At 44.9% G+C, this 15693-nt stretch overlaps 1 protein-coding gene across 7 annotated transcripts in view; it reads right to left on the minus strand.

Moving 5' to 3' along the window:
* The window catches only part of MICU1 (mitochondrial calcium uptake 1), an 84355-nt gene that overhangs the window by 54629 nt on the left and 14033 nt on the right, over nucleotides 1–15693 (minus strand). For all 7 annotated transcript variants that reach the window (XM_048311345.1, XM_048311344.1, XM_048311343.1 and 4 more), the window contains 2 exons: nucleotides 10728–10926; nucleotides 5111–5273 (listed from right to left, as the gene is read on the minus strand). In XM_048311345.1, the coding sequence (XP_048167302.1) occupies nucleotides 5111–5273; nucleotides 10728–10778 (214 nt within the window). In that variant the 5' untranslated portion in view covers nucleotides 10779–10926. The remainder of the gene's footprint in view (nucleotides 1–5110; nucleotides 5274–10727; nucleotides 10927–15693) is intronic.

Consider the following 15693-nt stretch of genomic DNA (forward strand, 5'->3'; position numbering starts at 1 on the left):
GCAATGAAATCCAGAATTTTCAGGAGGATACCTGGCTGCTTCAAGCTTTCCTGGGACACACACCATGGCTACTCTGGATTGCAGAGACCGCCCAGAGCTTCAGTTGTTGTTTCTGTTGAACACACCCAGAGTTTCCACCATGACCTGCCCCAGAATATGCTTTTATTTACCTGACACCCTGTACAACACCTCAGCTTTCCCTACGCATCCCTTTTGCTCCTGCAGCCAAGGGCTCAGTACCAGCCACTCACTGCCAGCAGCATTCAGTCACCTGCAATGATTTCCAAATCAGCTTCCCCGGAAAGTTTAACTACCACTATTTATTACTCCTACAATTCCTGATACCACCTATCAGGGGCCTGAAATAAACAGCAGCACTGCCACGGAGCACCTAAGCACAGAGCACCACGAGAAATGTTATTTCAGAGTAGACTGACACCATTTGCTCACCAATACCAGGGATATAGGCTGCCACTTTTATTCATGTGATGGTACTTTCACAGCACTCTAAAAATAAAAATGATTCAATATAAAGCAAAAATTACTTAACACTCACTGCCTGCCACAATGGGGAAAAGAGGGTGTTCAACAGCAGAACCATACTCCCTGCATTTACTTCCCTCATTTTGGGCTGGGGAGGATGTTTTCATGGAGAAGGAATGAATTATGTAAAGGAAAAAACACAGAATAACTTGTTCTTAGTCTTGTTCAGCAATAGCCAAATCTAAAATCAAATGCTTATTATGTTCCTATTGATTAACAAAAACATACTTTCCATGGATTTTCTCAAAGCCAGCTAATTACCACACTTGATAAATATCTAGACAATCACTAAGCTCTTCATGTTATCTTGTAAAAATAAATCCATAGGCAGCAAGTTATAGACAGCAGTTCTAAAAACCATTTAAAACACAAGCTTCCAGGAGAATGACAATTATATTACATCAAGAACACGGTTGAAATCAATTAGAAACCATCATGATTTCCTCTGGGATACCAGCAGCTTCCCACTGATGGAAAAACCTTTTCAATTCCTTCCAGTCTTGATATCCTTGTCAGATTTTTCACGTTATTTGGGTAACATTCACTCATGATCTGCTTTTCCCCCCACTGCTTAATATATAACATGGACTCTTTTTTTTGCCAGCAGATGAATAAAAGGGCTAATTATGAAGACTGAAGAGCCTGCTAACTGTGCTTGTGATATGCCACAGGCATATTATTGCAGGAGAAAATGCAACTTTTCCCCTCCAGAGCTGTAATCCAGCTTCTGATTGCTGTATTCAGAGTATTCCCCCTCTGAATCTAAAATGTAACCTGCAAGCAAACAATGAGATGCCTGAGATTTCTCAGGGGACAACAGCCTCGGGCTTGTGTTCAAGTGCAGGCCTGTTTTGTTCCAGGAATGAAGGACCACGGGACTTGTTCTCATCTAGCTCCTCCTGCTCCAACAGGCCAGTCAGTCTCACTGTGAGACATGCCTTCCTAACACACCTGATCAGCCACACCAACCTGTCACCTGTATGGGAAGCCCTCACTTATTTGACTTTTAGCACATAAGCATACATGTAAAAGCACCTCTCGCTCCTCCTTGGCTCTTTTCCTGGGGTCTCATGTCAGGCATGACAGGCTCAAAGATGATTCTTGCCTAGGAATTACATATTTCCACAAAAATTCCACAAAAAAAGAACCCCAGCTTGTACCTCTGAGTTACCTCTCACTGGCATCCTTTTCCTGACGACTTCTCCCTGAAGGACTGGAATCCCAGAATCTCTGGCTTCCTACTAGGTCTTAAATATCCCAGCTGAACACTTTGTGTAACTTTAGGGATCTGTACCAGCCCAGGGAGTTCTCCCCTCTCCATCGCATGAGTGCTTGTCACAGCTCCTGGCTGGTTCTACAGGAGATTAGATCCATATTTCATAAACTTTAATCAAAATGACAAATAATCCACTCCAGAAGCCAGCTTGTGCTCAGCTTCTCATGAAGTTCAGACACGGAAAACAAACCATTTCTAACAGGAGAAGCAAGCTGTACACTCGGATCCAGCCACCAGGAATCAGCTCCGTCCTTCACGGCTCCTCTCCTCCATCACCATCCCGTGCACAGAGCCTGCAGGGGCACAGCTGCTGCTTCTGGCTGCACTCAGCAGCATGTTTGGGGTTTCTTACACTCAAACAAAAAACCTTCCAAGGGCTCAGATATCTGAGTTGCTGCTCATTATGTGGTGAAACTTGAAATGCATTTTTCCTATGGCAGGAGTCTGGGATAACCAGCGAGGTTAATACAGGGATGGAAGAGCAGGACTGGTTTGGAGACAACCTGCCTTCAATTACAGCATGCTGGGATGAGATACAAGAAGTATTTTTTACTTCTTTCAATCCTTATTGCAAAGGCCATAAGAAAACTGATACCAGCTGAACATGACCCAGCTCCTTCTTAGTCCAGGATGCTCCAAAATACTCACTTTCCCCAGGAAAACAATCAGTGCAGAATGGACCCAGAAAATCTCAGGGAAATGGAGGGAACCCTTGCACTTCGCACCAGAGGGTTTTCAGTGTATTTTCAGCAGGTTTGAGACCGGGGTACCAAGGAAGCACCAGGTAGGAAACAGCCATCCATCCCTGTCCATCCACTCTTGGAGCAAACTTATCTCTCAGGTACAAGAGGATGTGGGAGGAAAAAAAAGTAATACAGGACTGCAGGGAGCAGAAATCACCACCCACGCTTCTCCTGGCACTTGAACTTCCCAGATAGCACAGAAAGAAATTATTTTTTTAAAGCGGCTTTCAAGTTTAATGCCATTCTTTGGCTTCTTCTGACAAACCATTCCAAGCTCAGCAAGCGCACGTCATTCCTTAAGCACAGCTTTGCCTACTTGGGAATGCTGTGGCAGGAAGTTTGACTGAACCAGAGAAAGCAATCTACAGGAACTGAGGAATTGGCATTCATTTTCCCCAAGCTAGCAAAACACAGGCTAGAATTAAGCTGACTTTATTGACAATAAATCAAACTTTCCCCTACGTAATCCATAAAAATGAATCAGGCACATGATACCTCACAGTAGATGAGCAGTTTAAATACAGCAGGGACTCAGCTACCTCATTACTCCAGATCACTTATATTCCACAGTGTTTTCTCTCCATAAAACAGAGGCATTTACAAGAAGTTACTCCCTGAAATTACGAACTGCAGCTTGAGCACACTGAAGGATTACCTCAAAGAGGTTTCCCAGGAGCACACCAGGCTACATCACAACCCCAAGGAACACCTTGGGATGAAGGCAGGATGCTCCAGCCCCAGTGGAGGGCACACCCAAGTCGTGACTCATGGAAAAAGCAGCCCCAGCATTTCCCAACTAACCTGTAACCTAAATTATCCTATGAGTCAAAAGCACCAGCAGGGTGTGAAGCACAGAACTCATCTGGCCAGCAGGTAGCACTCTTTGTTTTCAATTTCTGATCTGAAAACCAGACCCATCTTTCTTTTGTTTTTTACTACCAGCTTTAAAAACATTGGAGAACAAATTTATGGCTGGTTTGACTTTATTGTAGCAATAAGTGTTTTAGTCTTCTACTGTTCACTATGTATTAAAAAACCCCATTTACTGTGATTGTGATGATGTACAGAGCTCATAAGGAACCACCACCCTAGAGTAGCTCCATCTAGAAGCAAATCCACAACAGTAAGAGTTCTGAAGACAGATTTTTCAACTCAAAATCTGAGATGCCTACCTTCCTGCTCTGCCTGCTGATGGGCAGCCCAAGCTCAGTTTCCATCCCATTCCATTTGCCAAGAGCACCTAAGGCCACTTTCTTCCCTTACAAGCTGCTGTGTGTCACTGACTGGCAGCATTTGCAGGCACTTAAAGGCAGTGACTGGCTTCACGGGGCCATTTCAACAGCCAGGATAACCATGGGAATACAGTGGGAAGTGAGTGGCTAAGACTGATGAGTTATTATTTCCCATTAGTCCCCTCTGCTTGTCTCTGAAGGAGGTGTTGGCTGAGCCTCTTCCACCTATTTTCTTTACACACCTCAAAATGCACCAAGCACGTGGAAGAACTAAAAAAGGAGTCAGATGTGTTGAAATGAAACACAGGATGTTTTTTAAGCTTCCAGACAGGTGCTACTGCTTTTCCAAGTAGCAGTTCAAGAAGTTGCAGATAGACAGGATGGTAACCTACAGCCATTAATTCACATGGAAACTACAGCCATTTCCAGGCCTTGATGGAAACCTAAATATCAATTCACCTACATGCTTCAAACACTAATGCCAGGATTATTTTTTAATTCCCTCCTGCACACGCTTCATATTGTTATTTTCTAAGCGCAAGGGTACACAGTATTTATTTAGCAGCTGTCATCTAAGATATCAAAACAGTTTCACAATTTGGACATAAACCCCACACTCAAAAAGCTAACATTTGGGGGCTGGAGTTCTTCATTAATGTCTGCAGAGACAAGGGGAGTTTTAATTTGACAAAAGACTGTTTCGTTCTTTGAGATGCAACGTGGGAGACCAAGAAACATGAATCTCCTCCAAAATGGAACACAGACAAAAACCTCCTGACACCCCACCAACACCAAATATTCAGGACACAGCTTTCCAGACAAGAGCAAGGTGTCACTCTCCCACTTGTTGATTGCCAAACCCCCCAGCTATCACAAGTGATGTGTTTGTCTTTAATCCACAGGGAATTTGAAGATGGCAGAGATGAGCCCTACCCTGACACGGGGCTGCCTCAACCCCTTTAGGTTGGAAAAGGCCTCTAAGATCATTGAGACTAACCTTTACTGCTGAGGTTCTCCTTGCCAAAGCAACCTCCTTTTGTAGGTTTGGGAAGTGTTCCAGTAAAAGGTAATCTTTCCCTATTAAATATAGGAGAAAGGCATCCCATCTGCTCTTCAAGGGCTCACACCAGCCAGATCTGCTACATTGCATCAGCATTTTGGAAACATGAAAGGGCTCAGGCTAATTTTGGGCTTGGAGCAGGAGAGCTTCAGGAGATGCTTTCTAGCCCTGGCAATGAGAGCTGTGAAGTTTAAAGACCAGGTAGCAGAGACTGGGGAGTACCAGCTCCCCTGACCACCACCCACACACCACTCACTCTCCGGCTGTTTCTCGTTGGGGGTGATGGATCTCACGAAATCCTGCGGGGTCATGAAAACCTCGGACTCGCCGTGCTCGTTGATGACCTTCAGCGTGGCAAAGTATCTGAAGATTTTGTCTGGCGTGGAGTAGGCTCTGATCCTGTTCTCGTATTCCATCACCTGGAAATGAGATTTAGCCAGCATTAGATGGGCACTGTTCCTGCCCCACAGTGACTCAAGTCCTCAAAGAGATTTGCCACAGGACAAGTTGCGTGCAACAACACAACTCTGGACCCTTTTGGCATTATTCCTTTCAAAAACCCTTTGAACAACCATGAAAATTGGACATATCAGCTGCTAATGTCCCAGGATTAAGAACAAACACTAAAAATCTTTATTATGAATAAATTTAGACTCTTCATGGTGGCAGAAGAAAAACAAATTCACAAAATCCCTGAAGGTGCTTTAAAAACATGAGCATAAGAAAAAGCACTGGCATCACATTTATGAATCTAAAGCAGCCCAACATTTTAACCACAGTGTTGAAGGGTTTGACTTGTGATTAATATATGAAGTAAAAGAAAAAAGTCTTGGAAAGCTGGGAGAAACCTTTACTTTCAAGCAGAGTCCTGGAAAAAAATCACTTGGCACCACAGCTGGTTGCTCAGTCACCCAAGATCATTTTTTCCTCTTTTCTATCGCATTGGCAGAATTCCCCAGAAACTCAGTCCTCCCCACCAATCTGCTTCTTCCTAACTCTGCCAGCAGTGATTTTTTTTGTACCTAGAATCAGTTTCCCCTCACACAGCCGGAATTAATCAAAGACAATAGAAAGCTTTTCTAAACAAAATCACAACACAAGGCCACAAGGGTGGAAAAAGGCACAGACACCTACACTTCATCATGTATTAGCATGGAAAACTTTCCTCCTTACTTCAGCTTTTCATTCCTGCATTATATGCCATGTTCAACAATCCATAATGTACTTGAAACCTGCAGCTGGCCCAGAGCCCCAGGAGGGAAAAAGCCCAACTGATGATGTGCTGCAAGAGAACAAGCAAGATCAAGGCTACTGCCAAGGCAGCTGTAGATCACTCCTGGCTTCGGTCCTGGTTCAGCCTTGTCCTTAAACTCAAACAACTTCCTCAGCCTGATGTTTATCAGACAGAAAACACCCTCTTCTAGTTTTTCTTATTTCTGGCATAAAACAAGCCAAATGCTTTGAATCCCCCAAGCCAGGCTTTGGTAAAGCAAGCCAGTCTCCTCTTTATCTGCCCCAGCTCAGACCTCCAGCAATGCAACCACAGATGACATTATCTAGAATGACAATACCTAAAGCATTCTCTCCCCTTGTCTCTGCACCACCACAGCTTTTCCTTAATTCACATGTCCTCGCATCAACCACTACAGGCAGTTCCCTCCCTCCCTCCTTCAGGAGAAAGTTTTTGTCCCTAATGCCCTTTGCACCTCTAATCAACAAACCTAATCCCGCTTTTACTGCTTCAGTCCACAAGGTTCTCCACAGATAAGAGCATTGGAATGCAGGCAATTGCTTTATTGCCAAGCTCCAAGTCCCAGCAAAAGATGATACCCACTTTCCCACCTCTTTCTGGCTTTGTCTACTGCTCCCACCTGGCAGGAGGCAACTCCTTATGCCAAAGTGATCTTTCCACTCGTGGGTACAGGCCCACATCTCCCTCCTGCCTGACCTGATCTCATGAATAACACCCCACCCAGCTTAATCAGCCAGAAGCTGCTCAGTATTTTTACCTTCAAGCAAGACAACCCGAAGGACAGTATGAAACCCCAGACTGGAGCCAAGAGCAGACACCACAGACCATGACCAGCGTCCTCCATCCATGGCAACCCCTCAACACAGCCTGCTTTCTAGCTAAAAAAAACTCACTAGCCAAATTTTCCAAGCCTGTGGAAAAGTTTGTTGCAAGGCACTATCGAAGGCTTTCCCTCAACCCAGCTAGGCACAACTCAACAACCCCACTGCTGCACCAGAGACAGGAGTCCTGATGTTTCTGCCAGTAAAACCATGTTTCACTTCATCTCACTTGACTTCGTATCCACAATGGCTCTTCCCTCTGTATCCATTTTAAGGCCCTGCTAAGATGCTACTGTCAGTCTTGTTGCTGTCAGGTGCTTTTCTCCTCATGTTTAGAGCATCTAGAGTACTACTTCCAAAGCAACAACAGCTTACTAACAACATGGGTTCAAAACCACATTTCCTGTCTCACTTACAGCACAAAAATGCACAAGCTAGACCAAAAAAGTAGAATTTAAACTGCGTTTTAGCATCTCACAGGCTGCTTTCATCACAACTGAAATCTCCCTTCTTCCACAAGCTTCCCTACAAGAACGGAGCAAATGCAGCCACACTTCTTCCCTTTTGCCTGCAGCTGAACTCAATTACATCATTCTTGCTAATGAGCTAATCAGCTGGCAAAAACTGACAAATGTTACAGCCCATCCCTCTGTCTGCAAGGCTGGGTGCAACACGAAGCCAGGTCAAGAAGGGAGCAGCCAAAATGCTGCAAATGGCAAAAACCTCACTTATTCAAGTCTGGGTGCTAAACATCAAGTGGGTGATAACAGGGGTGCCCTGGTCCCTACCCAGATGTGGAGATAAGAGCCCACGCATTTGGGTGCAGACAACCACCACTTGTGAGGGGTTTTGCACTGCTTCAAAGCAACCTGCACAGAAAATCGTGCCAGGCAAGAGTCTCCTCTCCTGACCTCTCACCTTTCCCCAGTACACACCAGTCCTCGATGCAAGGAAGACCAGCCAAAATTCTCATCGTGCCCCCAAGAACTGCAGCCTCACATAATCAGGCACCTCCAGAAAGATGATATGACCCAAAGGGGAAAATCCCTTTTTTGCATTTATTAGTAGAGCATGTACTAGAGGAGAAAGACAAGCAAGTAATCCCTGTTGCTCTACAAGAATGAAGATGCTGTTGAGACTGTCAATGTTTACGCTAAGCCTCAGGTTAAAAGAAAAAAACCCTAAATCCTATGCAGACATGAAAATAAAGCTCTAAATTAACATCTCAAGGCACTTCCAGGGCCTCCCTGACCATGCAACAGCACACATCTTAATAGGATAAATTAATTAGGACTCATTTTCTTTGTGCTTCCTCCTGTGACACACACCCAAATGAAGGCTCGGCACAACAAACATCCCAAGGCAAGATACCTGCAGGACCCAAACACTGCCAGTACATCTCGCTAAGTCAGCCCTGCTGCTGCATGCCAACACTTTTAGCAAGTTAATTAACCCATCAGCCCGCCCCCCCATCATGTATTACAGCTCATTAGCCTTCAAACTATGCAGGCACACAAGTAATTTTTTCCTTTCCTGCCCTACACATCCAAGACCTACACACCGCTCAGACAACACGTGCTTGGGAACCAGCCACACACAATCCCAACACCTGAGAGTGGTTTGTGTTTCAGCTTCCCTCTCACTGCATCACTATCCAAAACAGCAATGTCAAACTTAATTTATTGCTTCACCGCTAATCATCAACTTAATTAAGAGCAACATTAGGATAACAAACAAGTGTTAAACACTTCCAATTAGGCTTAATTTTTTCACAAGGAAAATCCCACGCTATTTTCAATTCATTATGGGAAGAGTTTTTACTGTGGGTGGTGATGTTTGTTGGGGTTTTCTTACACACGCAGAAGAGTCAAGAATCCCCAAGGTGTGACACAATTAGGGGAGCAGCACATCCTGGGAGCAGCCCTGATTTCGAGCCAGGAGCAGGGGCACACCTTCCCCTGCCATCTGAGCTGGCCACATTCAAACACAGCTCCCGAGGTGACTCACCACAGCAGCTGCTGATCAAACACCGAGCCCACAGCGGAGCCGCTCAAACACGGAGCAGGCACCTGGGAGAATAGCTGGCACATCCTGCCTTTATTGGCGCTTTGCAACATTGGCATTCAGGCCACACAAGGTACATTCTGTCTCGGGGCTGCAGAGAAAAGGCTTGTGTTGGCACAAAGATGATGAGGGCTGTCTTGAACAGGGCTGTTCCCAAGGAAATCGCTGCTCCTGAGTTCCTGCTCTCGGAGGAAGGCGGACTGGGATGAGAAGGGATCCAGGCCACACACTATTCCCGTCTTTTGGGCACACCTGGCTTGTGTCTTATTTGGAAATTATGGCTATATTCCTCCCTGCCTAGTTTGGGAAGGAAAGAGCTGTTCAACACAGGCACATCTCTAACAACTGGAACAACAGTCCTTGCCTCTAAAGAAACTTCCTCTGGCTTCCCCAGCCAGCAGCCACATCAGACAAAAATCAATCTTTACACTCACTGTATTCAAAAATAAGAGTGTGAATGGAAGTGGACTGTGGTTTGCTCTTTGCAACCTGCCTCCATCTGCTGACACTGGAAAAAGCCAATAACCTGCTTTTCTTGAGTGGAACTGGCAAGAGCTGGAGTTGTCAGAGCACCTGACACCCAGTTGCCATGAAAAGTAGCAGCTTCCAAGAACCCACATTCCTGGATGATTCTGAATATTTCAGCTCAGTATCTTACTATGTAACTTCACTGAGCTGCCACCAACATGTCACAACAGGAGAGAGTTTGGAGCCCCAAATACCACGAGGCATTTGAAATCTCAAGTTGTGTAATCTACTCTGACCAGGAACTGACATAATTCAGCAGCTTCAAAGGAAACAGCTCTTAATTTTTCATGAGAAGCTGTTAAGCCACTATATATGACCATCCACAATTTAACAGGTAATGAGATGCAACCTCCAGAATACAGGCTTAAAAATAATTATCAGAAGCAAATCTTAACAAAATGGGAGTAGATGTTCTGCACAGTTCCTTTCTCCTCTTTGGTGCTGCAACAATATTACATCATCCAACACAGACCAATAAAACTGACATCCAGATGGGCTTAAAAAATAAAATACTGCTGTCTGCCAGCTCCCAGTTACAGGACATCCTTTAATAACAGTGGTTTCAGACAGTGCCAAACCAGTTGTCAGTTCTGAGGAGCACAGGGCTCCTGGAATTGCCCAAGAGTGAAGGCAGGTCACAAGCCAACAATAGAGTTTATTACTCAGGTTTTCCTCCTCTTTAAAATGTGTTTGATCTCAAACTGAAATAGCCAGAAGCATCAAGAGAGAGCCAGGACTAACCATGAAGAGGGACTGAGGCTGTATTTCAACAACTACATTTGCACAGAATAATAAAATGAAGAATTAAAGTACACCTTTCCTATAACCCTCCCTTCCACATTCATCCTCTACTGCTTCCTACATGCACTGTGTATATTCACAGGCAAAGAGAGGGACTCCGAGACACACATGCTGAATGTCCCAGATGGTTTAAAAGCTTTGGCACCAACTCCCTGCTTTGCATGCACCATCCTAACAGCCATCAGAGCAGGAGCCTTGGTTATCTTGGACATCCAAGTGGAGGTGGGAGAAGAGGTCTCCATTTCAGAGGATCAGCATATTGTGCTTTCCAAACACAGAAGTTTCAACCCACAGAAACTCATGGCAACATGCCAAGAAAGTAGGTTCCCAAAACAGTGAGGTCTCTTAGAAAATAAAGACAGGTACAGAGCAAGTTTTCTCTCTTGCAAGATGCCCAAGTTTGGTACCTTGCGGTCCCGGAACCCAGAGCGCTTCTTCTTCTTCCCTTCCGGCGGCATCTCCTCATCACCCGACGATGTCACTGCCCGCCTGCCCTGGCTGCCGCTGCTCTCCTGCTCCTCCTCCTCCTCCTCCTGCTTCCCCTTCTCCCCCGGCTCTGCCCTCGGGCCGTGTCTGACGGAGGAGGACGAGTCTTCTGCGTAGGCCCTGTCCCAGGAAAGAAAGCACCTGTTTAGGAAGTGACTGAGTGGTGCTAAGGCTGCAACAAAATGGTCCTGCCAGGCTCTACCCGAGTGAAACACTGGCTACAGTTCAGTGGGGAGGGCTGCAAAGCAAAAGCCCCCTTGGAATACAGTGTGCATTCCCCTGTTGTAATCCAATTTCCACCCCACACCAAAACCCAGACTAATGGTCACAGTAAGTTTTCTCAGTCCAAATCACTCAGTGAATTATCACATCCTCTCCCAAAAACCAGACATGCAAGAAACACTGGGAGAAGGGCATATCATACCTCCTCTAGCACTAAATTCCACCTCTGCTTCCCCAAAAAGATATACAAAGTGACAGAAATGTGTTTTACCATCAGCACTGCAGGACTCAGGACTAACAACCTTTTTGTTTCAGCTCAGCTGATTTATTTTCTATCTCCAGCAGCTGACAGGCTGTTTTATCCCCTTCTTCCACCAATGACTCTTCTAAACACCAGTGCTGCAAGATTTGTGACAACAAAACTGGAGTTGTTTATCCTCAAGGTGAAAATAAAACTCTGGCAGAGCAGAGGACCCCTTTTCCCTTGCTGTTCAAATACAAAGATCTTCAGGCAACTCCATTCATAGACCAAGACTCAACACTTCAAGTGAGAGTCAGGAGCAACTCGCAGAACTGCAACTGGCAATGGGATGATTAAATAAAAAGCAGGATAAATCCCTAAGCCAAACAATGCTCTGGCTTTCCCACGCTTTACTTGTAAAGCAGTTTAGAATCAGACAGAGCTCAGACCCCATTAACATCAGTGAAATTACAATCTCTGAGGATCCGTTAACATGTCACAAGCAGCAAAGCCAACGGTTTGACAAAATTATTTCTCTTTCTAAAGGACTCAAACAGAGCTCAGGGAAACATTCCAGCCTGCCCATAATTTAAGCAAATCTGCCTTTGCTTTGCATTCCTGGTTGGTTTGTTTTGGACTAATCACAGGGTATGGAGCTTACACACAGGTGCTGCTCCTTGGCCACTTTGGTACTGCCTGGAACTATGAACGTAGTCATTTACAGCTGTGTGAGTTTGTTTTAAAAGGGCTGCCTTGGGAGAAAAACAAAAACAAACCAAGATTTTTGAAGTCTCCCAAGCTCTAAACAAAAGGCTACACATACTTCATCCTACCAGTTTCCTGGAAAACACAGATGTGGTATTTAATATTAACAGAAGAGAGTCTGTGTCTGTCTCCCCAGAAATCACAGAATCATGGGTTGGAAGGGGCCTTAAAGATCCTCTCATTCCAAACGCCTGCCATGGGCAGGAACACCATCCACAGCTTGCAGCAATCTCAGCACATCAGCTCCCAAGAAGGAGAAATGAGGGCAGGTGCTCCCTCAATTAAATGTTACCAGAATAAAAGACAACTCTCTCCTTATCAGCATCCAATAATTCACTGACAGTCGCAGAACAAGACAGATGAGAATGGGCTAAATAACTGCAAACCTTCCACAGTACCGGTGGGAAGAAAGCACTTTATGATTTATGGAATGGTTTGGGCTGGAAGGGATCAGCTCAGATAGGGGTTCAGAGGTTTCTAGTCCACAGTGGGACAGAACACAGCTCCATTACAGGGGTCTGATGTAATAAAATACACAAGTGGTCAGTGAAGAGCAGTATTAATCCTGCCTTTTCACATAAGAATGGAGTTTTATGCACTTTCCATTCTGAAAAGACTCTGAATCTCAATTTGCCAACATATGTTTGCAAGTCCTACAGCAAAGTACCATCTTTAAGACCCCCACTGAACCAAACTTTCAGGGACAGGATCCAAACCTGGGTCCTCCACAAGAATCTTAAGATAGGGAAATTATTTCCCTGGAACAGTCTGGCAGCTGATCTCTCTTGGAGCATGAAGTCCACACTGGCACCTCTGCTGAAGCCTTTCCTGAAAGTTCAATCAGCACTGGCACATCCTTGAGGAGCTGTGCAATAGGCTGGAATATGCAGTTACCAGCTGAGGCTACACCAGCAGCACTGACATGGAAAGCCCTTGTGCAGGCAGGACACCCATCTTAAGTAGCTCTCAGGAAGTCTCTTGGGAAAAGGGGATAGAAAAGCAATAGGAAATCAATGGCTTATCTCCACAACTAAGCTATTCCATATGAAACATGCTGAAGAATAGCTGTATCAGGAAAGATTTGCTCCTGTAATGCTTGACTGACAGCTAGCAGACCAGGGAAGGGATAGATGAAATTGAAAAATCAAACATTTTCAGCACATCCCACGCATTCCTTCAATCCATCAGGCTGTCAAGTCAGTTGCTCCAGTGATAGAGATGGAGGCTGTTTAAATACAGTCGGCTTTTTCCTCCCTCTGGTTTATCCAGGTAATTAACTCTGCTCCACAGTCAGATCACCATCCCAGCATTCAGGAAAATGAGCTCTGAGGAGAAAGGCAGAGCCTGTAGGCTACTTCTCAAGCAAGATTTTAAACAGCTCTTCCTCACCTCCAGGCCACTGGCCAAACTACTCACTGAAATAACCACTGGAGGAGCAGCACTCTACGTGCCCCTTCTCCTCTGTGTATTTTACCACCCTGTGCTGAAATTCTTGGCTTCCAACACCTGCAACTTCCACACTCAGCCCACACAAAAAAAGTCTTTGAGTGCAGATGTCAGAGTATGGCTGGAGAAAAAAAAGCCCCGAGCTCCAGAAATATGGACCCTGCTGGACTTAACTCAGCAAGTGAAGACTCTCCCCTCCGCTCTTTGACGAGGCCAACTTTCCAATGGAATTCCTGGTGCTGCAGCTTCTGCACAAAAGGGAAATGAAAATACAAAGCCTCCCTTCACTGTGTGCCAAGACCAGCCACCAGTCTCTCTCCGCAGAGTGTGCCTGCCCTGGATCCTGAATCCTACTGCCATGCTTCAACCGTTCTGATCTCTTCAGACTGTTTTTCCCTCCAGTGAACTGAATTTGAAACAAAGACTATTTCCCACCCACTTAGCAGTATCTCCTTTGAATCCTTGGAGAAAGCCAACAATCAAGTGTAAGATTAGGTTCCTTACCCTCCCCAAAAACACCAAGCTACCAGAGGCCTGCAATGATAAATTCTCTCTTAGGGAATCATTCTTTAAGAGAGCCAAAGGCATGCAACCATAGGATATAATCCAGGAAGGATCCTGGGACTCACACTAGGCATTGGCACAACACTCCAAGTTGCAGGTCTTCCAATGAATCACACCCCCCCACTTGAAAGTATTTTTCTTCTTTGAATGACAGAAGCAGAACAGCATGAAAAAATCAGAGAGCTTTGTGCCAGAGATAACAGTGCTCAGCTATTCTAATCCTGAAGGCAGTAGCAAAGTACTCAGCTATCAGTTGCTGTTCAGTCTCAGAAGGAAATGTAAGAGATCTAACAACAAGCTGGGCACTCAGGAGTCAGCAAAGATGCTGCCACAAAACCAGAAGCAGGAGGGAGGAATCTTGCCTGACACATGTGTTCTGCAGTTGACTAAGAGCTGCCGTTCTCCCTGTATGTAAACATCTGGAGATATCCCAGTGAGGTTTAAAAGCCACTTAAGACTTCGGGGCTCTCAAGCTGTAATGCAAAAGCAAGTTTGGACATGACACTCATAAGAACAGGCTACCTCCAGGGATCAGGAGAACTTTCAGCAAGGAGCTCTGTCTCACCCTCAGCTCAACCCTATTCAGCATCTAAAATAGTTACCTGAAACTTTAATAAGAAACTCACCAGAGATTATGAAGAACCACAACCCAATTTTTCAGGGTATCACCCTACTCACAGAACTCTTTACTACTTTGCTTCCCTCCTCATCTCTCACATACTCAACACTGACATAAATTGGCAAATTTGTGGCAAGAACTTCACAAAGGCAGTCAGACTAATGACACATGCTGTGGCATCCTGACATTACCCCAATATCCTTGTGAGCTATAAGTCTGGTATTTCTTAATCCAGGAGATGCTGCTTTCATCTCCAAACAGAGCTCACCACAGTGGGGTATAGGGCTGTGCCCCCAGGATCTGATCCCTTCCTTCCCCAGTGTCCATGGAAAAATCCCAGTGTGCAACCAAAAGCCATCGGAGAGAACCCAGTGTTCTTTCAAGACACCACTCCCAGATCAATGTGTCTTGAAGTCTTAGGAAAAAACCCTCAGCACAGCAATCCCAAGGGTAGTCTCTTGAGTGTGTCACCTCTCACAAAGAATTTTAAAAAACCATAGAATCACAAAATGTTTTGGGTTGAAAAGGACCTTAAAGATCATCTTGTTCTACCCCACAATATATAAACACAGCAGAGCTCTAAAAATAAAAATAATCTCACATGGATAGTACCTAGAGTTTTTCATCTTTTCTCCCCTACATTAGGTTAAGTTGCACCTGACACATCTATAGCTATAAAACAGGTTTCTCCCCTCTTGACTATGATTTATGTGGTTTCCTTTGTTTTACTACATGAGAGATTTTTAAAGTCTCTGTTTCAGCTGGCGTAAGATATTTCCAGCAATTCTACCATTAAAAATGTATTCTAAGCAAATTACTCTAAAGCCCCCAGGACACTGGTGCAAAAAATCAATGCATTCTTAAACAGAGTTATAGAATCCCAAAACAGTTTAATTTGGCTCCAGAGCAGAGGGGCTCCAGCCCTGGGAGCAGCTCCGGGTCCTCCTCTGGACTCGCTCCAACAAAGTCCAGCAACACAGGTGTCTTGACCTTATTCTTTCTTACCACTAATTTATTCACAGAAGGATAA

This window comes from Corvus hawaiiensis, chromosome 8 (genome assembly GCF_020740725.1).
Source record: "Corvus hawaiiensis isolate bCorHaw1 chromosome 8, bCorHaw1.pri.cur, whole genome shotgun sequence".
Classification (NCBI taxonomy): domain Eukaryota; kingdom Metazoa; phylum Chordata; class Aves; order Passeriformes; family Corvidae; genus Corvus; species Corvus hawaiiensis.